This window comes from Microcaecilia unicolor, chromosome 1 (genome assembly GCF_901765095.1).
Source record: "Microcaecilia unicolor chromosome 1, aMicUni1.1, whole genome shotgun sequence".
Classification (NCBI taxonomy): domain Eukaryota; kingdom Metazoa; phylum Chordata; class Amphibia; order Gymnophiona; family Siphonopidae; genus Microcaecilia; species Microcaecilia unicolor.
In genome coordinates, this window is record NC_044031.1 from 163,892,368 (window position 1) to 163,917,891 (window position 25,524).

A 25,524-nucleotide genomic window follows, 5' to 3' on the forward strand; every position below is an offset into this window, starting at 1 on the left:
GCCCTTTTACTAAGGCATGTAGGCGCCAACGCGCATTAAATTGGCAATACTGCCTGGCTACCGCATGCCCCGGATGGTAATTCCATTTTTGGCGCACGCCTAAAACATGCGGTAGAAAATATTTTCTATTTTCTAATGTGGGGCGCTTACCTTGCGATAATCAGAAGTTGGTGCATTTACTGCTCGGTTAGTGCGTGAGACCTTAGGTCTCAGGCCGAAAATACACACTTGCTCGTTTTGATTTTGCTGCATGTTTATAGTGTGCTTTAGACTATGTAGATAGCATAGAAACAAGAGAAACTAGAATATAGTTCCTAGAACATTCATGGGTGTCAACTTTGGGGGGAGGGGGAGAAATTACTTTTGCCTGCAATACCAGGACTGGCCAAAAGGTCACAATATTCTATTAACAATAGTACTAAGTTTGTGGCAACTGACTACAGAAACATTTAGAAGCAAATTGTTAAAACAATTTCCCAGGAAAGCAGTGTTGTGGGGAGTAAAAGTGCATTACAGAGCCGCTCTGTAATTCTTCATTTGTTGGCATTCATATCATGAGAAATCTATTATGAAAGAGCTGAAGACTGGCTATTAGGAGAATACAGCAGCATGTCCAGCATAGGGAAATATTCCTTTTTGCTCTGTTGCTGATCTTTTACTCTTTGACAAGACCCTGACTTGTTGTAGGAGCTAATAAAAAAGTGATTGACAGTGTGGAAAGTTCCTCTTCTAAGCTCTTTTAGTGCTTCAGCTCTCAGTTACTATTAAAAAAATGTCTTGGAAGTTAAGACATATTTTATATTTTTTAGGCATCTGGTGGGCTACTATCAATGAGTTTGGAGCGTGACCTGTTGGATGGAGAGCCCATGAAAGAACTCAGCAGTAAACGCCCTTTAGTGCGCTCAGAAGTCATGGGTCAGAATGTTCTGTTGAAGGTAAATATTGTGCTGTTGAAGGTAAATATTGTGTTGTGTGTTGTTTTTCAAGTGACATGGTTCAGTGTTTATCATTCTGATTGTAAGAAGACTTGAATGTATATTTCCTTATCTGCTGCAGAGCATTCCCAACGAGTGGGTATATGCCTTCCTACCAGCAGATGGAGAGACTGAGAACTGCTAGTGATAGCGCTTAAGTCCTGTGCAGTCCTGAGCCACTCAGTATTTGTCTTCTCAGCAGATGGTAGGTGAGTGCCTGTGCAGTCCTGATGCTGGTCCTTTGTTTAAAAAAAAAAATTAAAAAAAATTGACTTTGTTTCTGGGAACAACAGAGTAAAAAGAGAAAGACACAAAAGGTGCTGAGCTTCTCTTTGCCTGTCTTCTGTGTGGGCTGTAGGCTGTACCTTCGTGGTTTGTGAACCCCAGGGGTGCATGTTCCACGTGGCGGGTCTCCCCCCATGATATTCATGGTTTGCTATGTGTTTTGGCCCCTGCCCCCTCTCCCTTGCTCTAGAGAGGGGTTCCTTGAAAGCCCCCCCCCCCCCCCCGGGTGGAACAGATCAACTGACAAATATTTTAAAAAAAGTAAAGAAAAAGCAAAACACAGTTTACTTGTGGTTCTTTCCAGATTCAGGGTTCCTGCTGTGTAAGGTGGTTGAGGGGTGTTCACAGCTAGCTGAGGTTGAGGGACACAAGTTCTGGTCTCAGTGATGGGTGGCTAGCTAATGGCGACTCAGGGAAAGCACACTGCTTGTGTGAGAAGACGAATTTAGAGGGTTCAGCGGGATTTTCCACTGTTGCAGGTCCCTCCGGTTTGGAGCAGCCGTCTTTCAGAGGGGTCCTTGGGGGCGACAGAGTTGGGTCAGAGTGCGTCGGAGGCCCTTGCCTTTGTGGGAAAAGCTGACATTTTGGGCACGATTTCAGCTGTGCAGGCTCTGGTTGATAGGCCTCCAGTCCTTATCAGGCAGAATTCTGTGGTTCCATCACCCTTCTGATCAGAGGTTTTTTTTTTGCTCTTCCACTAGGACGCCTGTTTAAAGAAGGGATTTTCCAACCCCGTGGCTCCAGGAGGCTCCCAGGACCAAGAGGGATGCTCAGGAGCCAAGTGCCCATGAATTGTGAACTTGGGGCTGGAGGAACTTGACAATTTGTCTTCCCTTCTTCTGTAGGAGGAGGGGTTGGAGACTGAGAAGGATTGGCTGTCGGACACCCAAGAGGTTGGGGTTGAGCTTCCCTCTGTAGTTTGCATTTTCGCTGACAGGAGCTGCCTCTGTTGACTCTCAGGTACTGCAGCATCTCTGGCTAGAGGAGGAGCAGCCTTTTGTGTCCAGGAAAGTGGACCCTTTGTTGAAGGGTACCCATAAGCTTCCTCAGGTGTTCCCCATCAATGAGGATCTCAAGGACTTGGTGCAGGCAGAGTGGCAGTATCCTGATAGTCCCCTGCTTATTGCTAGGTCCATGGCCTTCCTTTACCAACTTTCAGTGGAGGTACTTCGTTTGCCGAAGGTGGATGTATTGGTCACGATTGTGACTAAGAAGTCGACAGTACTGGCAGAGGGCAGCACTTCCCTCAAGTATCTCCAGGATCATTAGATGAAAGCTTTTCTCAAGAGATACTTCGAAGTGTCCACCTTGGCCCTACAGGCGGCCATCTGCGATGGCTATGTGGCTCTAGTTTGTTTTCGCTGGGTGGAGTATCTGTCGGATTCTTCCTGTGAGGCTTTTGAATGTCATTAATTTAGAGATGGGGACAACTGCCTTGGTTAGGGTCTCAACTAAATTTTTGGCCTTGGCTGTGGCAGAGTGCTGTTTTCTTTTGCTTTAGCAGTGGTCAGCTGATATGGTGTCTAAGGTACATCTCAGTCAGTTGCCCTTTAGGGAAAGGCACTCTTTGGTGAGGATTTGGAGAGGCTGATGAAGGGTTTGAGAAAATCTAAGAGCTTTTAGTTGCCAGAGGGCAGGTCCCATGTGAGCCTTTTGGGGTCTCCAAGGGGTCATTCCATAGAGGCGTGTCACTCTTGCCCTTGTCAATTTTGGTCCCGGTCTCAGTCCTTCTGAGGAGGCTGATGCAGAGGTCGAGTTGGGGCTCCTGGTGCCTCAGGTTCTGCCCGCGCTTGCATTGAAAATTTGGGGACCCAGTATCTTGATCTCCCGATTGAGGAGTGGTTGCCACACTTTCATTGGAGATGGGCCCAGGTCACATCAGACTGTTGGGTGCTAGACATTCTGCAGTTCGGTTTTGTCCTGGAGATTCAGCATCTGTTACCAGACCTCTTTATGGTACATCCATGCAGGGTGGCCTAGAAGGCAGCCTGTGTTTGAAAAAACCTTTGTCAAGTTGTGAGACTTGGACATGATTATTCCAGTGCATATTTGCAAGCTGGCCACCTGGTCTTCACTTCATTCCTTCGTGAACCATTACAGGTTGGATGTCCAGGCTAGGAGAGAGGTGGACTTCAGAGATACAGTGCTGGCATGGGGTTTAACTTTTTCCCACCCTCAGTGTGTACTGCTCTGGTATTTCCCACTCATTGGGAATGGTCTGGAGCAGATGATAAGGAGGGAGAAATTGGATCTTATCTGCTAATTTTCTTTCCTTGAGTCTCTCTAGACCAAACCCTTCTCTTCTTCTGTTTTTCTTTGGCCAGGATGGAGGTGAGGATCCGGACTCTGGAGGAATCTGTATCAAAATAAAATAAAAAAACAAATATGAAGAGATGAAATGGGTTAACAAAATAACAAAGAATATGAACATTGTGCTACATTCCCAGACAGGCATTCTTGTGCAATCAGGTGTTCTTTTCCCCCCTCGGGGCATTTCATTTTAGGGAATCTGTTCCCTTACCATCATCATAGCTCTGTCAACAGAAATACTGAGTGGCGTAGGACTGCACAGGACTTAATATAGTGATGTCACTAGCACTATTCCCTCTAAGCTGAGCGGGTGTCCTCCAACTGCATTGCTACCAGTAGGGGTGGTGCTGTAATATTGTGTTTTCAATCTCTAGGGACAGGCAGGTGTTGGTAAGTGCTCATGTGGCAGCTCTTTGTAATGGCTGTGCATTAATGAAAATATGGAAACATAGAAAAGTGAAGGCACATAAAGACCATATGGCCTATCTAGTCTGCCCATGCATGCTATCTACTTCTTTTCCCTTAGAGATCATATGTACTTGTTCCAAGCTTTCTTGAATTCAGATAGTTTTCCTCTCCACTGGGAGGCCATTTCACAAGTTCACCACCCTTTCCATGAAGAAGTATTTCCTCAGGTAGCTTTTGGGTCTGTCCCCTTTCACCTTCATCCTATGCCCCCTCATTCTAGAGTTTCCTTTCAATTGAAAGAAACTCACATCTTGTGCATTTTGTGCCATGTAGATGTTGTCATTGTCACTTCGCTTGCAATAAAGAATTGTTTCTTTATAGATGTCTCCTCCGGTTTTTAGAAGAGCCTACCTTTCCTACTTTTTGCTTCTGCACACTACTGGTAACATCCCTGATATCAGTGCTGGGTAAAATAATGGAAACTATTATAAACTATTGGAACCAAGCCTGTTTCGTCAAAAATAAACGGGCCCTAGGAAGGCTCTCGTCTAAGCGATTTTTCCTTTCCCCTGCCCTCCCCTCCATGTCCAGCGATACTTCCCTTCCCTCCCCTCCCCTCCATGTCCCACGATTCTGAGCTCCTCTCCATGTGTAGCGATTCTCCTCTGCCCTGCTGTCCCCTCCGTGTCCCGTGATTCTGGCCGCCCCTCCATGTCCAGCGATTCTCCTCTGCACTGCCCTCCCCTTGGTGTCCCGCGATTCTGGCATCCCCTCCATGTCCAGCGATTCTCCTCTGCCCTGCCCTCTCCTCAGTGTCCCGTGATTCTGGCCTCCCCTCCATGTCCAGCGATTGTCCTCTACCCTGCTCTCTCCTCCCATCCCCTCCATGTCCAACGATTGTCCTCTGCCCTGGCCTCCCCTCCGTGTCCAGCGATTGTCCTCTGCCCTGGCCCTCCCCTCCGTGTCCAGCGATTGTCCTCTGCCCTGGCCCTCCCCTCCGTGTCCAGCGATTGTCCTCTGCCCTGGCCCTCCCTTCCGTGGCCCATGATTCTCCTCTGCCCTGTCTTCCCATCCGTATCCCGCAATTCTCTCTTCTCTTCCCATGTCAATTCTCCTCTGCCCTGCCCTCTCCTCCCCTCGATGTTCCTCGATTCTGTCCTCCCCTCTATGTCCTGCGTTCCTTTGCTGCCATCAATTGGGTTCATAAAATCCTGACATCAGCTCGCCTCCAGCGTTTCCTTTTCTTTCATTGTCCTGCCCTCTGAAGTCATTTCATCTTTACATGAGGACGGGACAGTGAGAGGGAAGGGAACGCTGGAGGCTTGCTGACGTCAGGATGTTACGAACCCAGCCAGCCAGAGAACATTGGAGGTACAAATTATTAGATATTAGATAATAAAATTACAGATCACTTAAACATGGTTTAATGGGACAGAGTCAACATGGTTTCAGCCAGAGGAAGTCTTCGCACATCAATTTGCTTCATTTCTTTGAAGGCATGAATAAACATGTGGATAAAGGTGAGCCGGTTGATTTAGTGTATCAAGATGATCAGAAAGCTTTTTACAGAGTTCCTCATGAGAAACTCCTGAGAAAATTAGAGTCATAGGATAGGAGGCAATGTTCTGTTGTAGATTAGGAATTGGTTATTGGGCAGAAAACAGAGGGTAGGGTTAAATGGCTATTTCTCTCAATGGAGGAAGGTGAATAGTGGAGTGCCGCAGAGATCTGTGCCGGAATCAGTGCTATTTAACATTTATAAATGATATGGAAATCAGAACTACAAGTAAGGTGATTTTCCCCTGTGTTTACTAAGCCACACTAATACCGACACAGCCCATTCGCTTGGAATGGGCTTTGTTGGCATTGCTGTGTGGCAGCCGCTAGCACAGCTTAGTAAACGGGAGGGTAAATTTGTAGGTGACAGAAAACTATTCAAAGTTGTTAAAACACACATGGACTATGAAAATTGCAGGAAGACTGGGCATCTAAATGGCAGATGAAATTTAATGTGGACAAATGCAAAGTGATACACATTGGTAAGAATAATCTAAATCATAGTAACCTGATGCTAGGGTCCACCTTAGGAGTCAGCCCCAAGAAAAAGATTTGGGTGTCGTTGTAGACAGTATGCTGAAATATTCAGCCCAGTGTGTGGCAAGCAAACAGGATGCTAAGAATTAGGAAAGGGATGGTAAATAAAGACCAAGAATACTGTAATGCGTCTGTATCACTCCATGGTGTGACCTTACCTTGAGTATTGCGTTCCGTTCTGGTCGCCGTATCTCAAAGAAGATATAGCGGAATTAGAAAATGTTCAAAGAAGAGCAACGAAAATGATAAAGGGGATGGAACTCCTTTCATATGAGGAAAGGCTAAAGAGGTTTTCAGGGCACTTCAGCTTCAAAAAGAGATGGCTGAGGTGGAGATATGATTGAGATCTAAAAAATCCTGAGTGCTGTAGAACGGATAAAAGTGTATCAATTTTTCACTCTTTCAAAACGTACAAAGACTAGGGGATACTCAAGGAAGTTACATGGAAATAATTTTAAAACAAATAGGAGGATATATTTTTTCACTCAATAATTAAGCTCTGGAATTATTTTCTGGAGGATATGGTAACAGCAGTTAACGTATCTGGGTTTAAAAAAGATTTCTGGAGGAAAGTCCATAGTCTGTTATTGAGATAGACATGGTGAAGCCACTGGTTGCCCTGGGATTGATATGGAATGTTGATACTATTGGGTTTCTGCCAGGTACTTGTGACCTGGATTGGCCACTGCTGGAAACAGGATACTAGGCTAGACATCTACCAAGTGGTCTGACCAAGTATGTCTGTTCTTATGTTCCTCAGAGTGAGCTCCATTTGCTAGTACCCTCTGTTGCCTTTCACTTAACCAGTTCCTAACCCAGTCAGTCACTTGAAGGCTCATACCGAGCTCTATTTACCACTACCCTCTGTCACCTTTACTGAATCAGTTTCTAACCCAATCAGTTATTTAGCACCCTCACTCCATTTCTTTAATAGTCGTCTATACTGAACCATGTCAAAAGCGTTGCTAAAAATCTAAATTCACCGCATCTAGTGGTCTTCCTCGATCCAACACTTTGGTCACTCAGTCAAAGAAATTAATCAGATTTGTCTGACAAGAACAGTCTTCAAATAGTTCTGTCTTGATCCCTGTCTTACTTCTTATTATAGGCCAATTTCTAATTTACCTTGTCTTTCAGAATTGACAGAGAATTGTATTAGAACAATTGAATCAACATATAGAATCTTCCCACTTCCTTCACCTTTCCCTATTGGGTTTTCTTCAGGGTCACTCTACCGAGGTCATTTTGACTGCTCTTCTCAATGATTTACATGCTTCTCTTGACTGTGGTCACTTTACACACTTGTCTCTCAGATCCTCAGGACAGCTTTTAATCTTGTAAGTCGGTAGATCACGTGATGCAGTGAGGGAAAGAGGACGTGTGTTTCTCTTCTCTGGGGGCCCCGCTCACTCTACATAAAAACTAAGCTGATTGAGACCCTGTAGGAGTCATCTTTTGAATACCAAGGCTGCACGAACCTGCATGGATAAATATATTTGAACCTTAAGTGGGGAGATGACAGGAAATAGAAAACGGTGAAAGAAAAAGCGCAAGTGGCAGAGACAAAGCTAGCGTACGGACAGCCAGAGCCCGTGGAATTTACAGAACAGCAGTTGGCGCAGATCACAAGGGCAATAGGGTAAGCACTGGAACCTAAGTTTCAACAACTCTCTGGCGAGATGACCAGTATGGAAACATTGTTGGCCAAAATGACGAGAAGAGCAGGAGAGCTGGAAAACCAAGTGTTGGCGCTGGAGGACTTGACCCCGGTAACGACAACAACCATAGAGAAACTCACCCAGCAATTGTGGGACCAAGCTCAGAAATTGGAAGATCTAGAGAATAGATCTAGGCGAAATAACCTTCGTTTAACAGGACTACCGGAGACAATTGCAGAGGGATTATTTATCAACAGAATTGGAACGCTGGTTGTCTACTTAGCTGGCACTTTTGGACAGTAAAGGCCCACTATGTCTAGAAAGAGCGCATAGAGTGGGTTGGCCCCAAGAAAACAAGCGGAAGCCACACATGGGTGTGATAAAGGTTCATAATTATATTCATAAGCTGGAAATTCTGAGAGGCTATCGACAGAAAAAAAGGATCCCTAACATATGATGGAATACAAATAAAAAAATTTTCAAGATTATTCTGCATCAGTCTAGGAAAGGAGACAGAGATTTTCACCACTGTGTTCAATCTGCTGGCGCAGGGAGTGAGATTTGTCTTACAATACCTGGCAACTCTGAAAACATCGATGGATGGAGCATGGCACACCTTTGAATCCCCGGAACAAGCAGAAGCAGCCTTGGCGGATAAAGAACATATGAAAGCAATAAGAACCTGATAAGTGGCATACACTAACATGGCAGCAGATAAGTAAATATACCGCCAAAAGTGTTGGTGGTCTTTAGGGACAGTAACAATATCATGGTCTGATCAGGTCTCATGAGTAATGGTTCGTTTGACTAATGGGGGGGGGGGGGGGGGAGATAGGGGCCCCCTTTGCACAAGATGATCTCAGGTCCTTTGCCACAACTGTGGCGCAGGACAATTAGGGGTACTATAAGAGGAGGGGGAGGCAGGGAGGGGGAGGACAGGGGAAGGATGGTGGGAAGGGGGGGAGGGAGCTGAGAGAAACAGGAAAATGAGGACCTGGGGGAGGGAGATAAAGAGCAGCATAAGGGCTGTAAAGATAGCCGGAGCTGAAGAGCAATGGTGGTATGAAAGTGACACTCGATTGGGGCGGGTGAATGTGCAGATCCCCGGGGGTGAGGGCTGGGACCCCAAGGGTTTGGAAAGTGAGAATGTTATCAAGAAAATTGGACATCAAATGGGGAACATGTGATGCCCACGCAGTATAACATGCGCCTATTAACCTGGAATGTGTGCGTGTGTTTGGGGTCACGTCTCCCATAAAGCACACTAAGATAATGCAGGCGCTGCAGCGCCACAAGGCAGATGTGATATGTATACAGGAGACTGGGCTATCGCAGCAGGAACAATTGAAAATGAAAGGTCGATGAGTGGGAGAAGTCTATAGTTCCCCAGCAGCCGGTCATAGGGGCGGAGTGGCGATCCTCATAAGGCGTTCACTACAATGCAAATCTAAACTCCTATTCCATGATAACGAGGGGAGGTATTTAGCAGTACAAATTCAGGTGAGAGGGAGGGAATTCGTAGTTCTTTCAGTATGTGACCCACAAGAGGGAGACAGGAAAGTCTTCTCCACTCTGCTTACCTCCCTCATCTCCCACTAATTGTAATGGGAGATATGAACCAGTTGCATGTTCCCCTCATGGTTTGATCTGCCTCCGTAGATAGGGGCAGGGGCTACAAGGCCAGCACCTTAAAAGATTTTTGTGACTCCTTGCGGCAGATTGATGCATGGAGAGCACTTCACCCAGTAGAAAGAGACTATACGCACACCTCAAGGGCGCACCGCATGTTGTCTAGAATAGATTATATCTGGTCCAAGAAGGATTTTTCTTGAGTAGAACAGGCTTATCAGGGAGTTGTAGAGATCTCGGACCATGCGCCAGTTTGGTTTGGAATTGATCCTGATCCTTATTTTCATGCAGAGGGGGATTGGAGGTTTCCGTCCTACCTCTTCCATGATGAAGACTTTAAAAACTTTTTTGTGTCAAAAATGGGAAGCGTTCCTGTTAAATAATCAACAGCATGCAGATACTTCTCTATTATTTTGGCCAACAGGGAAGGCGGTACTCGGAGGAGACATAATCGCATACATCAGCGCTAGGAATAAAGTACTCTCCCAGGGAATTGTGGAATTAGAAGAGAAGCTACAGGTAATCAGGCATAAATGTGCTAGAACACACCAACCAGAATTATATGAGAATATGCTGGCAACCAGGGCAGCATTAAATAGCATGATACATGAGCACACAACTAAGAGGCTCCTATACACAAAACATACCTATTTTCTGCAAGGGAATAGGTCAGGGAGGTTATTGGCAAACTTAATAAGGAATAGAGGCACCTCTAAATACATATTGAGTATAAGACGGCCAGATTGGAGGGCGACTAATAACCCCAGAGATATAGCAAACAGATTTCAGAAGCACTTTGAAGATTTCTATAAGCAAGAACCGCAGGCCTCAACCTTTGCGGTAGATATTCAAAACTATTTACACAGATCAGGTATACCCACCCTCCAGCACGAGGGAATAGCCTGGTTAAACTCGCCATTGACAGCAAAAGAACTACAAGGGGCCATATGTAAATTAAAACTGTACTCGGCTCCTTGCCCAGACGGCTACTCCGGTGAGTTTTATAAAATACTACAGACACAATTGATAGGGCCAATATTGGATTATTTTGACGCTGTGATAGATAAGGGGTCCTTTCCAGTGCACATGAACACGGCACTAATAATTTTGATTCCAAAGCCGGGATGTGACCCTACTCAGCCAGTAGCATACAGGCCCATCTCTTTGATAATTGTAGATTTGAAGCTATTATCAAAAGTGTTAGCTGCAAGGTTGGCAAAGACCCTGTCAACGGTTATAGCAGAGGACCAAGTAGGATTTGTGAAAGGACGCCACTCAGTGCTCAATGTGCGGAAATTACTATTAGCCATGTCACATAGTGTACATAAAGGAACACCTATGATTGTAACCAGCCTAGATGCAGAGAGAGCTTTTGATCAGGTGAAATGGCCCTTTGTATTTTGCACGTTGCACCATGTGGGTATTGAGGGTATTGGTATATGGACGCAGTGGAGAGCCTCTATACAGACATGAGAACATCAGTACTGGTCAATGGGGTAAGCTTGACACACTTTCCAATAGAAAAGGGGACCCGGCAGGGTTGCCCGTTGTCCCCGCTCCTCTTCATACTTACCTTAGAACCTCTGTTGTGTATGCTGCGTGGCTCAAGTGAGGTGGCTGGTGTGACTGTTGGGAGGGCAAACTTAAAAGTATTAGATTATGCAGATGACTTGTTAACCCTGACGGCACCGCAGTAATCACTGAAGTCTCTAATAAAGGTATTTCAGGCATACGGGCAGGTGTCTGGATTTACATTGAACATGAGGCAGTCACAGGTACTCCCAGTAGAGGAGGGGGGAAGAGTGCTACTGGGGCGGGAGACTTCAGGTATCTTGGACGGGGGGGACCCATTAAATACTTGGGAGTATGGATTCCTAAGGACCTAAAACAGTTGTAGCAGTAATGTGGTCCCACTCTTGCAGGACATGATTGGATTGTTGCAGCTCTGGAGAGTGTACCCCCTGTCATTGCTGGCAGAATAAATCTATTCAATATGATGCTCGCTCCAAGATGGATTTATCTTTTCAGATGCTCCCTTTGTTTTTGAGAGCTAGAGATGAAAGATCACTCACCAGAGCAATGCAGTTCTTTTGTGGAGGGGGAGGTGGCCCAGGGTGTCAGTTGCTGTCCTTCAGAAGCCGAGATCACATGGAGGCCTGGGCTTGCTGAATGCACGATATCTGTCAGTCGCTTGCTCTATGAGACATATTAATGAGCAATTTTTCTGCTACAAATATAGAACTTGCAAGTCTGGGACCCAAGCACTTCAGCTGACAGATTCACCATTTCAAAACGTAGCCCTGAGGGGCTGGGGACCTCCCAGTTCCTCAGAACAGCGAGAGCAGCTTGGAGGTGGCTTTGTAAACATCATAATTTCTCTGCAGCAAGTATGCCTTACCTGGCCTTGCACCACAACCCGGACTTCCCGCTGGGCACTGAGTAGTGTTCTTACGCTGGCGTACTAAAGGACTGAGCTGCTTGTATCATGTGCTAACGGAAGACGGACAGGTGCACAAGTTTGCAGATTTAAGAGAAAAATATGGTTTGCCACAGATGGACATCTTTGCATACATGCAACTACGTCATTATGTGCGGAGCTTAGGCTGGGAAAACCTCAGCGAGGATGTACAAGAGACTCTTCAAGAGGCACTAACTCTGGAAGCTCAAGCACATGTACCCTTGAAATTTCATCACAAATTCCTAAGAGAGACCACGGACATCTTAACTATGATCTCTTTGCATCCAGTTGGTCAGAAGATCTGGGGGTGAAAGTGTCCGGGATGCATCTAAAGGCCTGCCTATTGGATACTCAGTCATGGGCGCAAGATGTACAATTCTGGGAACTACAATTCAAATTTATATTACGTTTATATAGAATGCCTACATGGGCTTACAGGGCGGCACTCAGGATCTCAGATAGCTGTGCTAAATGTGGAAGTCCCCGGGCGACGCTGGGACATATGTTTTGGCATTGCCCCATAGTCACAGATTTTTGGCTCCAGGTGTTTGCCCAGGTGTCAACTATGTGGTCATGCAGGATCGCCCCAATACCGTTACTGTTGTTGGACAGATTCTAAATAGCAAAATCACGAGCTCCAGGCTTGACTGGGTTTTTGAAACGAACTGTTCTGATGGGGAAGAAGGCAATTCTCCTCTGCTGGTTAGACTCGACAGTGGTGCCTCCATCGCTTTGGTGAGCACAGATGATAACATTGCTGACAGTGGAACATTTAGGTATAAAAACCATAACCTCAGAAAGAGGAATTCGATTCCAGCGGGTCTGGGAGCGGTTCTGGGTCACCCTGACACTGGTGGCACGGAGCCGCATCCTGAACTGGTAAGCCCAGGTCCTCTAGGCCATGTTGATTGTAACTTGGAGGATGGGAGGATGGGAGGAGGGTAGGGGGGAAGGTAGGTAGTAAGAAAAGGATTGGTTAGGAGAAGACAGAAAAGAATGTTAGTAGAGGGACCTTGGAAAACTATTTGATGATATTTGTTAAACGTTACTTGCAATGTATATGTGAGCTTTCTGTCTTCAATAAAAATGATTTCAACATAATCTCGTGAGTCACTCTTTGCTGCTGGACAGGTTGGCCTCTTTGGGTATTTCTGGTTCTGTCTTAAAACTTGTTTTCCTCTTTTCTAAGGGATCATTCTTTCTCTTGCTTTTAGACAAGATTGCTTCCTGATTTGCCACCAATCGCTTGGTGGTGAACCCTTCAAAATCTGTTGCTCTCTGGATTACCAGTCAGTCCTTCACGCCCTCCCTCATTCCTTCTCTTCATAACATTCCTTTCAGGTGGTACAGTCTCTTAGATACCTGGGTATTGTCCTGGATTCTCAACTGTCTTTTCATTCCTAGGAGTGGCCTAGTGGTTAGGGTGGTGGACTTTGGTCCTGGGGAACTGAGGAACTGAGTTTGATTCTCACTTCAGGCACAGGCAGCTTCTTGTGACTCTGGGCAAATCACTTAACCCTCCATTGCCCCATGTAAGCCGCATTTAGCCTGCCATAAATAAATAATTCCTACATTCTGCTACCGTTAGAGTGTGCTTTCAATCACTTCATACTATCCGTTCCTTTTGTGCTTATTTAGATATTTCTTGTGGCACTTTACTTTATTCCTTCCTGTTTGGATTACTGTAATATTGTCTACTCAGGTCTCCCTAAAGCTGCTTTTAAGAGTCTTCAAGCAGTCCAAAACACAGCTATTCATTTGCTTTCTTACCCACATAAATCTGATCATTTCTCCGAGGACAAGCAGGCTGCTTGTTCTCACGACTGGGTTGACGTCCGCGGCAGCCCCCACCAACCGGAAGAAGCTTCGCGGACGGTCGGCACGCAGGGCACGCCCACCGCGCATGCGCGGCCGTCTTCCCGCCCGTGCGCGACCGCTCCCGCCAGTTACTTTTTTTCCGCGACTGGAGAGAGTTGTGCAATTGCCTCTCTCTCCGTTCAGCCGCCGGATTTTTCGACCGCGTTTACGCGGATCGTTGCTTTGACCCGTTCGGTTCCTCTTTCTTTCTTTCTTTCTTCGTATTGTAAAAAAAAAAAAAAAAAAGATTTTCTGCGCGTGTGGAGCACGCGCTCCCCTTTTCCCTCGCTTCCAGCGGGGGACGCCTCGTTGCGGCCTAGTGGCCCGCTCGGTCGGCTAGTTTTTTCGTGGTGTGATTTTAGCCACCATTGCCGACTTTGACTTCGCCGACGCGATTTTTCCGTCGATGTCCTCGAAGGTCCCGAGTGGATTTAAAAAGTGTGGTCGCTGCGGCCGGCCGATCTCGCAGACCGACACCCACGCTTGGTGCCTCCAGTGCCTCGGGCCGGAGCACAATCTCAAGTCGTGCGCGCTGTGTCTCGGTCTCCGGAAACGGACTCAGGTTGCGAGGCAAGTTCTGCGGGACCGTCTTTTTGGAACTTGCGCCGGCCCCTCGACGTCGACCTCGACGGCATCGGTATCGAAGGCCGGATCTTCGGTACCGGTTATCGATGCCCGAGACATCGGCACGATGGCAGCGACCCAGGAGAACAGGTCCAGTCCGGACCGCCGGTCCGCCGGTGATGAGAGTGGGGTTGAGAGGGCCGCGTGGGCTGTCGGCCCCGGTCACTCCCTCAGCTCGTGAGCCACGGCACCGAACCCTGTCGGACCCGGTACTCGAGACCGAGGGGGATCGACCTCCTCCTCCTCCATGCCCTCCGGCGCCTGGTGACAGTGCACCGGAAAAAAAAGACAAGAAGCGCCGTCACCGGGAGCCCTCGGTGCACCTGAAGGGGAGTCGACGCCGAAGCGTCCATCGCAGAGAGGAGAGATCTCCGTCGGTGGTGGAATGGTACCGACGCGTCGGGGTTCCGGCACCTCGGTGCCGTCTCCTGGCCCCCCAGCAGCTTCTGGCACCGGACACCCTTACCGGCCCCCACCGCCTTTCCCGGCAGCGGGCCTGGACGAGTGCCTCGAGCCATCCTTCCGGGGATCCTGGAAGGGCTGATGCGCCAGGCTGTGCCAGCGTCGGGGGTGCTTGCGCCCCCGGCGCCGATGACTGTGGCGCCGGCGAGCTCTAGCCCGGCGCCGGGGCTGTCGACACCGCCGCCGCTTGTGGTGCCGGTCCTCGACCGGCCACGCAGGTGGAGTCCCCGTCGACGTCGATGGAGGGGAGCTCCGTCCCCGCCGGCGCGGGAGTCCACCGCTCGACGACACCGAGACCTCGGTGCCTCGACGTCGAGCCGGGCCCGGTACCGGACTCAGCTACATGAGCTAATGTCCGATACCGAGGATGAGGACTCGTGGGGGGAAGAGGAAGACCCGAGATATTTCTCCTCAGAGGAGTCTACGGGCCTTCCCTCGGACCCCACGCCGTCACCGGAGAGGAAGCTCTCACCTCCTGAGAGTCTCTCCTTTGCCTCCTTTGTGCGGGATATGTCTATAAGCATTCCCCATTCCCGTGGTCTCTGGGAAGAGCCGAGGGCCGAGATGCTCGAGGTCCTCGACTATCCATCACCACCTAGAGAGTCCTCCACCGGTACCGCTGCACAATGTCCTGAAGGAGACGCTGCTTCGGAACTGGGTGCGACCACTAACTAACCCCACCATTCCCAAGAAAGCAGAGTCACAGTACAGGATCCACTCTGACCCAGAGCTCATGCGGCCCCATTGCCCCATGACTCAGCGGTCGTGGATTCTGCTCTCAAGAGGGCACGGAGTTCGAGGGATACCGCCTCGGCGCCCCCCGGGGCGGGAGTCTCGCACTCTGGACTCATTTGGGAGGAAGGCCTACCATCCTCCATGCTCGTGACCCGCATCCAATCTTACCTGCTCTATATGAGCATCCACATGCGGACCAATGTGCAACAGCTGGCGGACCTGGTCGATAAGCTCCCGCCGGAGCAGTCCAGGCCATATCAGGAGGTGGTCAGGCGCTGAAGGCGTGCAGAAAGTTCCTGTCCAGGGGGATTTTTGACACCTGTGACGTGGCATCTCGTGCTGCGGCCCAAGGTATAGTGATGCGCAGGCTCTCATGGCTGCGTGCCTCTGACCGGACAACCGCAACCCAGCAGAGACTGGCTGACGTCCCTTGCCGGGGGGATAATATTTTTGGCGAGAAGGTCGAGCAGATGGTTGACCAACTGCATCAGCGGGAAACCGCTCTCGACAAGCTCTCCCACCGGGCGCCTTCAGCACCCGCCCCCGCGGGCGGGCGTTTTTTTCCCGGGCTCGGCGGCTGCACCCTATTCTTTTGCGAAGCGTAGGTACAACCAGCCGGCCCGAAGGCCTCGTCAGGCACAGGGACAGCCCAGCGCGCTCGTTCCCGTCAACAGCGTGCGCCTAAGCAGCCCCCTGCGCCTCCACAGCAAAAGCCGGGGACGGGCTTTTGACTGGATCCACGGGAACATAGCCGCCCTACAAGTGTCCGTACCGGACGACCTGCCGGTCGGAGGGAGGTTAAAATTCTTTCACCAAAGGTGGCCTCTCATAACCTCCGACCAGTGGGTTCTCCAAATAGTGCGGTGCGGATACGCCCTGAATTTGACCTCCCTGCCTCCAAATTGTCCTCCGGGAGCTCAGTCTTTCAGCTCCCATCACAAGCAGGTACTTGCAGAGGAACTCTCCGCCCTTCTCAGCGCCAATGCGGTCGAGCCCGTACCACCCGGGCAGGAAGGGCAGGGATTCTATTCCAGGTACTTCCTTGTGGAAAAGAAAACAGGGGGGATGCGTCCCATCCTAGACCTGAGAGGCCTGAACAAATTCCTGGTCAAAGAAAAGTTCAGGATGCTTTCCTTGGGCACCCTTCTGCCAATGATTCAGAACAACCATTGGCTATGTTCCCTGGATTTAAAGGACGCATACACTCACATCCCGATACTGCCAGCTCACAGACAGTATCTCAGATTCCGCCTGGGCGCACGGCACTTTCAGTATTGTGTGCTGCCCTTGGGCTCGCCTCTGCCCCACGAGTGTTTACAAAGTGCCTCGTGGTGGTAGCGGCCTACCTACGCAAGCTGGGAGTGCACGTGTTCCCATGTCTCGACGATTGGCTGGTCAAGAACACCTCGAAGGCAGGAGCCCTCCGGTCCATGCAGTGCACTATTCAACTTCTGGAGCTGCTGGGGTTTGTGATAAATTACCCAAAGTCCCATCTCCAGCCAACTCAGTCTCTGGAATTCATAGGAGCGCTGCTGAATTCCCAGACGGTTCAGGCCTACCTTCCCGAAGCGAGGGCCACCAATCTCTTGGCCCTGGCTTCGCAGACCAGAGCGTCTCAGCAGATCACAGCTCGGCAGATGTTGAGACTTCTGGGTCATATGGCCTCCACAGTTCATGTGACTCCCATGGCTCGTCTTCACATGAGATCTGCTCAATGGACCCTAGCTTCCCAGTGGTTCCAAGCCACCGGGAATCTAGAGGATGTCATCCGCCTCTCCACCAGTTGCCGCACTTCACTGCTCTGGTGGACCATATGGACCAATTTGACCCTGGGACGTCCATTCCAAATCCCGCAGCCCACGAAAGTGCTGACGACGGATGCATCCCGCCTGGGGTGGGGAGCCCATGTCGATGGGCTTCACACCCAGGGTCTGTGGTCCCTCCAGGAAAAGGATCTGCAGATCAACCTCCTGGAGCTCCGAGCGATCTGGAACGCACTGAAGGCTTTCAGAGATCGGCTGTCCTGCCAAATTATCCAAATTCGGACAGACAATCAGGTTGCAATGTATTACGTCAACAAGCAGGGGGGCACCGGATCTCGCCCCCTGTGTCAGGAAGCCGTCGGTATGTGGCGTTGGGCGTGTCGCTTCGGCATGCTTCTCCAAGCCACGTACCTGGCAGGCGTAAACAACAGTCTGGCCGACAGACTGAGCAGAGTCATGCAACCGCACGAGTGGTCGCTCCATTCCAGAGTGGTACGCAAGATCTTCCGAGAGTGGGGCACCCCCTCGGTGGATCTTTTCGCCTCTCAGACCAACCACAAGCTGCCTCTGTTCTGTTCCAGGCTTCAGACACACGGCAGGCTAGCGTCAGATGCCTTTCTCCTTCATTGGGGGACCGGCCTCCTGTATGCTTATCCTCCCATACCTTTGGTGGGGAAGACCTTACTGAAGCTCAAGCAAGACCGCGGCACCATGATTCTGATAGCGCCCTTTTGGCCCCGTCAGATCTGGTTCCCTCTTCTTCTGGAGTTGTCCTCCGAAGAACCGTGGAGATTGGAGTGTTTTCCGACTCTCATTTCGCAGAACGACGGAGCGTTGCTGCAACCCCAACCTTCAATCCCTGGCTCTCACGGCCTGGATGTTGAGGGCGTAGACTTCGCTGCGTTGGGTCTGTCTGAGGGTGTCTCCCGGGTCTTGCTTGCCTCTAGGAAGGATTCCACTAAAAAGAGTTACTTTTTCAAGTGGAGGAGGTTTGTCGTTTGGTGTGAGAGCAAGGCCCTAGAACCTCGTTCTTGCCCTGCACAGAACCTGCTTGAATACCTTCTGCACTTATCAGAGTCTGGCCTCAAGACCAACTCAGTAAGGAATCACCTTAGTGCGATTAGTGCTTACCATTATCGTGTGGAAGGTAAAGCCATCTCTGGAGAGCCTTTAGTCGTTCGATTCATGAGAGGTTTGCTTTTGTCAAAGCCCCCTATCAAGCCTCCTACTGTGTCATGGGATCTCAACGTCGTCCTCACCCAGCTGATGAAACCTCCTTTTGAGCCACTGAATACCTGCCATCTGAAGTACTTGACCTGGAAGGTCATTTTCTTGGTGGCAGTTACTTCAGCTCGTAGGGTCAGTGAGCTTCAAGCCCTGGTAGCTCATGCTCCATATACCAAATTTCATCACAACAGAGTAGTGCTCCGCACCCACCCAAAGTTCCTGCCGAAGGTGGTGTCGGAGTTCCATCTTAACCAGTCAATTGTCTTGCCAACATTCTTCCCCAGGCCGCATACCCGCCCTGCTGAACGTCAGTTGCACACATTGGACTGCAAGAGAGCATTGGCCTTCTACTTGGAGCGGACACAGCCCAACAGACAGTCCGCCCAATTGTTTATTTCTTTCGACCCTAACAGGCTAGGGGTCGCTGTCGGGAAACGCACCATCTCCAATTGGCTAGCAGACTGCATTTCCTTCACTTACGCCCAGGCTGGGCTGACTCTTGAGGGTCATGTCACGGCTCATAGTGTCAGAGCCATGGCAGCGTCGGTGGCCCACTTGAAGTCAGCCACTATTGAAGAGATCTGCAAGGCTGCGACGTGGTCATCTGTCCACACATTCACATCTCATTACTGCCTCCAGCAGGATACCCGACGCGACAGTCGGTTCGGGCAGTCGGTGCTGCAGAATCTGTTTGGGGTGTAAATCCAACTCCACCCTCCAGGACCCGAATTTATTCTGGTCAGGCTGCACTCTCAGTTAGTTGTTCTTCGTAGGTCAATTTCTGTTGTTCCCTCGCCGTTGCGAGGTTCAATTGACCTGGGTTCTTGTTTTGAGTGAGCCTGAGAGCTAGGGATACCCCAGTCGTGAGAACACGAGCCTGCTTGTCCTCGGAGAAAGGGTATGATACATACCTGTAGCAGTTGTTCTCCGAGGACAGCAGGCTGATTGTTCTCACCTACCCTCCCTCCTCCCCTTTGGAGTTGTGTGTTTCATCTTTTGCTAGTCATTCAACTGGCGGGAGCGGTCGCGCACGGGCGGGAAGACGGCCGCGCATGCGTGGTGGGCGTGCCCTGCGTGCCGACCGTCCCGCGAAGCTTCTTCCGGTTGGTGGGGGCTGCCGCGGACGTCAACCCAGTCGTGAGAACAATCAGCCTGCTGTCCTCGGAGAACAACTGCTACAGGTATGTATCATACCCTGTCTCTCCCCTCCTGGCACATTATTATTGGCTTCCTGTTCCCTTTTGCGTACAATTTAAGATTTACACCGGTTCACAATATTTTACATACTGGGAACCCTTCTTATAGCTCTGCTGTCATGTCTTCTTATACTCCATCTAGGTCCCTTTGCTCTGCCCTCTCTCCCTCCTGTTCATTGTTCTTGTCTTGAATCCACTCGCCTTTCTTCCCTGCTGTCCCCTTCCTTTGGAATGCCCTCCTTATTGATCTTCATGGTGATAAATATTACTCCTGCTTTCTAGCTCTCTTTAAGAACCACCTTTTTTCCCCAGGCTTTTCCCTAGCCATTATGTGATGCTACCTTGATCTTTGCCCTAGAACTTGTATTTATTCTTTCTGTTCTATTCCTGTACTTTTTTATGGCTTTCCTTTCATGTATTATAATGTTTATGCTTTTATTGTGCACTGTTCTGATTTTTGTTGAAGGGCGGTATATCAAGTTCTTAATAAACTAAACTAAACTCTAGTGAAACCATGTTGCCTCAGGTCCTGTAATATATTGGATTCCAAAAGCTTTATTCTCTGTTTTAAAAGTGTTTCCATTAATTTACTTACCACAGAAGTCACTTACCAGCCTGTAGCTTCCAACCTTTTCCTTACTTTCACTTTTGTGGAGAGTGGTCACATCTGCCCTTCTGTAGTCCTCCAGGACCACTCCCGACTCTAAGGTCAGCAAGCAACATTAGTGCATTGCCATTAATAGGAAAAAGAAAATTGTCCAGTTTCTGGTTGCAGTAAAAGTGGCCTTAGTGTTCCGGAAAAAATACACTTATGGGCTTACTAATGCCATTTTTTACCGCAGCTTAGTAAAAGGACCCCTTAGTTCCTTAATAAAATTAGTTAATTTTCCAGCATGATAACTAATCAAATTGCTCTTACATAGTTTTCTATGCTGCTGTTACTTGTCATTACCTATTTCCCCCCCTTGAGACTATTAACGTGTCATGTTTTTTTCAGGATGAATAAAAGTACGGCTTTATCATGCCTATAGCAATGGAGTCTTATTGAGTAAATTGCTCATGCAGGATCTGGTGCCAAAGGCATAGAGTGAATAGACAAGGGCATTTATCTGATTAAATTTAATGCCAAGGATACCAGTTCTCTTAAAAACAGGAAAAAAATGAAACCTTCCAAAGTTATTTTTTTAAGTCACTGTATGGACACAAGAATACTGAATTATGTCCAGTGACACTGGCAATGGACTGGCATGAGGAATATTCTCAACCTAATGTGGATTTTCATGTTAATATCAGTATTTATAGGAACTGTTAAAAATGGAATTATTTTCCTTTTAGGGGTATCCTTTAGGTGTTGATACAGAAGCCACAGTGATGGTGAAAGCAGCTGAGTATCACAAGGCCTGGTCCGAGCTCAAGGAAAAATCTGGTTTATTGCCATTGATGTTCCTCTTTTTCTGCAAGGCAAGTTCAACACTGATGTGCTCGGATAATGGCGGTTGGACTTCACGTTCTCCTGTGGGTCAGAAGCTGATGATTGTATGTCTTATAGTAAATGTCAGGCTGGATGCCACAGCAGATACTAATTACTTAGCTGCATAATAGTTTGATATCCTGGTCCTGAATTCCCATCTTGCTGTCCAGAATGAGCCTGAGGATACAACTCATTTCTCTCTTCACATATGATCAGCAGTTGCTTGCTTTACTGCATCAAACCAGTTTTTAATGATAGAATGAATGTTAGACTGAAATAGGAAGGGGATAAGGTGTAGCTATGAAGATAATTGGCATTAAATTTAGTATCCAGGGATCATAATACTAATACAAGGTTAGCAGTGTGCACTTTTCATGCGCTGCCCCCTCCCCCAATAAAATAATGTGACCATTTAAGATAAACTCCTCCTTTGAGTAACTAAGGGACCTTGATGCGCCATCTTCAGTGTTCAGATGTTGGCTTCTATGTGTACCAGATGGAACAAAATACCTAATAAAATTGGTGGCACAGGGCCTGCCTTGTGATTCAGGCTGCAGCACTAGGGCATACCAGCCTGGTTCAGATATGTTTTAAAGGTGATGGAGTTTAGCTCACAGAGCCAGAGAGGCTCCCCTGACATTCTTCCTGGGTGGGGATTTAAAGAAAAGTAATGGTGCATTTTATAAGCATGCAACTTTAATCTTTGGATCTGCATAATGTATTTGCCAGCTTTTTTTTTTTTATAATTGCTGCTTGAGGGATTTATGGTGTTATGCAATAGGTATAAAACTGCAGTGTTTTGGATAGAATTGCTGAAATAGTGTGCCCTATTCTTCAGGAAAGCATACTATTAACAGAAAACAAACAGGAATACCCTGAAATTTTGGGTTAAAAATGACATGGAACAACATGGGAAATATTTGTTGGCATTTCCCATGTCATTTCAAATACATGCAGATCCTTACAGTTCAGTCCAAAGACAGTGTGTTATACAAGAAGAGCCATGGTTGAATATCAGACCTAGCTGCTCAATTGCACTAGAGCATGCTTATATTGAGATTTGAAGTGAACTATAATCTTTTTCTGATCTGAGGGATTATTGCAGTGATATGAGGTTGATTGAAAAAACAAACAAGAATTAAAGAGGGTAAAAATCATGGATACATGAAAATACTAACCATTTTCTCTTGACTTCAGATCCTAGGATTTAGAGTAGTATTAACTGACCAAAAGTAAAAAATTAATTTAACATAGAGCATTTAATTTGCAGCATAATGTCTTCTGAGTCGTCATTTTATAACAACTTTGTTTTTCAGTCTGATCCCCTGGCCTATTTGATGATCCCTTTTTATCCTGGGGAAAGTTTAGGAGCTGTGCAGACCACTGAACCTTTAGCCATAGCGGTAGGTAGCAATGTTTATTTTATTTTTAATTGCACCACCAATCACAGTATTACAGAACAAACTATATCAATAGAAAAGCCATGGTATGTATACTGAGAGCCCATTCCCACCCTCTTTCTTCAGATACTTTTCATACCTGTTTCATAATATTCTGGATCCTGTGCTTCTGAATGTTTTAAATATCCACAATCCATGGGTCAGGTCTCTAAACCCCCCCCCCCCCCCCCTCCCCAAAGCTCATTTCCTTTGCCATACTACATACTTCGACAAAGGCTGCATTCGTTCATGCCTCTCCTGTTAAATGGCTATAAGCTTTTCCAACAATATCAAGTGATAAAGTCTGCCCTTCCATTCATTGTCTGGGGAGGTTGGGGGAGGTCCACCTGATGCCAGGTATCAATTTCCATACCTGCTATGCAACCTAACCCTCTCTTATTTATAGTCCCAATGAAATTATTTTCACAGACCACATTAGTTTCCATCCTAGGATGTCATCTGTGTTCTGAGTGATGCTTTCCAAAAAAAATCTTTGATTTTGTCAGACATTTCTACCATGGGTAGAGGAATTATCCCTTCTGAGGGATAATTCCTCTACGCATCAAAGCTATTGGAGAAACATTAAATTATTGGGGAAACACGGCTTAAAGGTGGCTGAGTGTCTGGTATCATCAATATAGGACTTTATAGCAATTTTCTTTTATGTTTAAACACTTTTTATTGAACATCATTAAATAAACCAGGTATCATTTGTAAGTTGTTCAACTTTTTCAATACATATCCTCACCACCCTCCCTCTTAACCCCCACCAATGAATAACAAAAAAAAAACCATACTTGTTCCCAAGGAAAGATGTTGTAGCAATTTTCTTTTAACAAGGTCAAAACTAAGGCCTTAACCACCTTGCTCAAATATCCCCCATCTCCCTACCAATGTCGCATTCCCATTCCAGCATATACTTGTGTGTCTTAAACCCATCTTCCCTGGCAAAGGTGTAATACCGTGTTATGGCCCCATGAGACACCCACACCCTTCTTAACTGGTATATTCATCCTCCTCAAGTTGCAAGTGGATGTGTAGCCTAATGGCTAGTGCAGTGTCCTGAGAACCTGGGGAACTAGGTTTGATTCCCACTGCAGTTGCTTGTGATTGTGGGCAGGTCACTTAACCCTTCATTGCCTTGAAGGTATTTAAATGTCTCTAGCATAATAACATAGTAAATGACAGCAGATAAAGGCCTGTCCGGTCCATCCAGTCTGCCCAACAAGATAAACTCATAGAATAAGGTATGATGTGATACTTTGTATGTATACCTGATCTTGATTTGTCCTTGCCATTTTCAGGGCATAGACTGTAGAAGTCTGCCAGGCACTCTTTGTTCTAAAATTTCTGCAGTTGTCATCGAAGCCCCCCTCCAGCCCATCCAAATCTGTCCATCCACGATCAAGGCAAAGACCATAGAAGTCTGCCCAGCACTGGCCTTGGTCTCCACCTTTTGAAGCTGAATCTGTTTAGCCATGATCAGGGCACAGACCATAGAAATCCACCCAGCACTGGCTTTGCTTCCCAGTTACTGGTGTTGCCATCAAATCATCTAAGCTTCTTTGGATTCATTCCTTCTAAACACGATTCCTTAGTATTTATCCCACACATTTTTGAATTCCGTTACAGTTTTCATCTTGTATTGGTCACCTTCTCCGTGGAAAAGTACTTTCTGACATTATTTCTGAGTCGAGCCCCCCCTCTCCCCCTGCAACCTCAATTCATCTCCTCTAGTTCTGCCACCTTCCCGTTTCTGGAAAAGGTTTGTAAATTAATACCTTTCAAATATTTGAACATCTGTATCATATCACCCCTGTTTCTCCTTTCCTCCAGGGTATATATGTTCAGAGCATCAAGTCTCTCCTCATAACGTCTTACTACACAACCCCATACCATTTTTGTTGCTTTTCTCTGAACCACTTCAAGTCTTTTTACGTCTTTAGCAAGATACGGCCTCCAAAACTGAACACAATACTCCAAGCTGGGCCTCACCAATGACTTGTACAGGGGCATCAACACGTTCCTTCTTCTGCTTGTTATACCCCTCTCTGTTCAGCTTAGCATCCTTTTGGCCATGGCCACCACCTTGTCGCATTGTTTCATCACCTTGTTCTAAAATTTCTGAAGTTGTCAAAGCACTCGAAAAGCTCCACTCCAGCCTTTCCAAATCTACTCAGCCTCCATCAGGGCACAGACCGTAGAAGTCAGCCCAGCACCGGTTTCCCTACCTAATCTCCCCTAAGCTTCTTTGGATCCGATCCTTCTAAACAGGATTCCTTTGTGTTTTGTCCCACACATTTTTGAATTCCGTTACCGTTTTCATCTCCCTCCACCTCCTGCGGGAGGACATTCCAGGTATGTACCCACCCTCTCAGTGAAAAAAATACTTTCTGACATTATTCCTGAGTCTGCCCCCTTTCAGTTTCAATTCATACCCTCTAGTTCTACCACCTTCCTGTCTCTGGAAAAGGTCTGTTTGCAAATTAATACCTTTCAAATATTTGAACGTCTGTATCATATCACCCCTGTTTCTCCTTTCCTCCAGTGTATACATGTTTAGGTCAGCAAGTCTCTCTATGTACAACTTGCTGCCTAAACCCCCTACCATTTTCGTCACTTTTCTCTAAACCATTTCAAGTCTTTTTACATCCTTAGCGAGATAAGGCCTCCAAAACTGAACACAATACTCCAAGTGGGGCCTCACCAACGACTTGTACAGGGGCATCAGCACCATCCTTATGGCAACGACCACAGCGTTGTCACATTGTTTCGTCACCTTGAGAATCTTCAGACACCATCACCCCAAGGTCTTTCTCCTGAACCGAGCTTACCAATCTCTCCCCTCCTATTGGTACATCTCTTTTGTATTTCTTCACCCCAAGTGCATCAGTCTGCATTTCTTGGCATTAAATTTTAACTGGTAAATATAAC

General features: G+C 47.5%; 1 protein-coding gene across 7 annotated transcripts in view; it reads left to right on the plus strand.

Annotated features, from left to right (window-relative positions):
* STK31 (serine/threonine kinase 31) overlaps positions 1 to 25,524 on the plus strand; it is a 330,310-nt gene that overhangs the window by 263,363 nt on the left and 41,423 nt on the right. For all 7 annotated transcript variants that reach the window (XM_030201926.1, XM_030201936.1, XM_030201906.1 and 4 more), the window contains 3 exons: positions 810 to 935; positions 21,016 to 21,141; positions 22,468 to 22,554. In XM_030201926.1, coding sequence (XP_030057786.1) covers positions 810 to 935; positions 21,016 to 21,141; positions 22,468 to 22,554 — 339 coding nt within the window. The remainder of the gene's footprint in view (positions 1 to 809; positions 936 to 21,015; positions 21,142 to 22,467; positions 22,555 to 25,524) is intronic.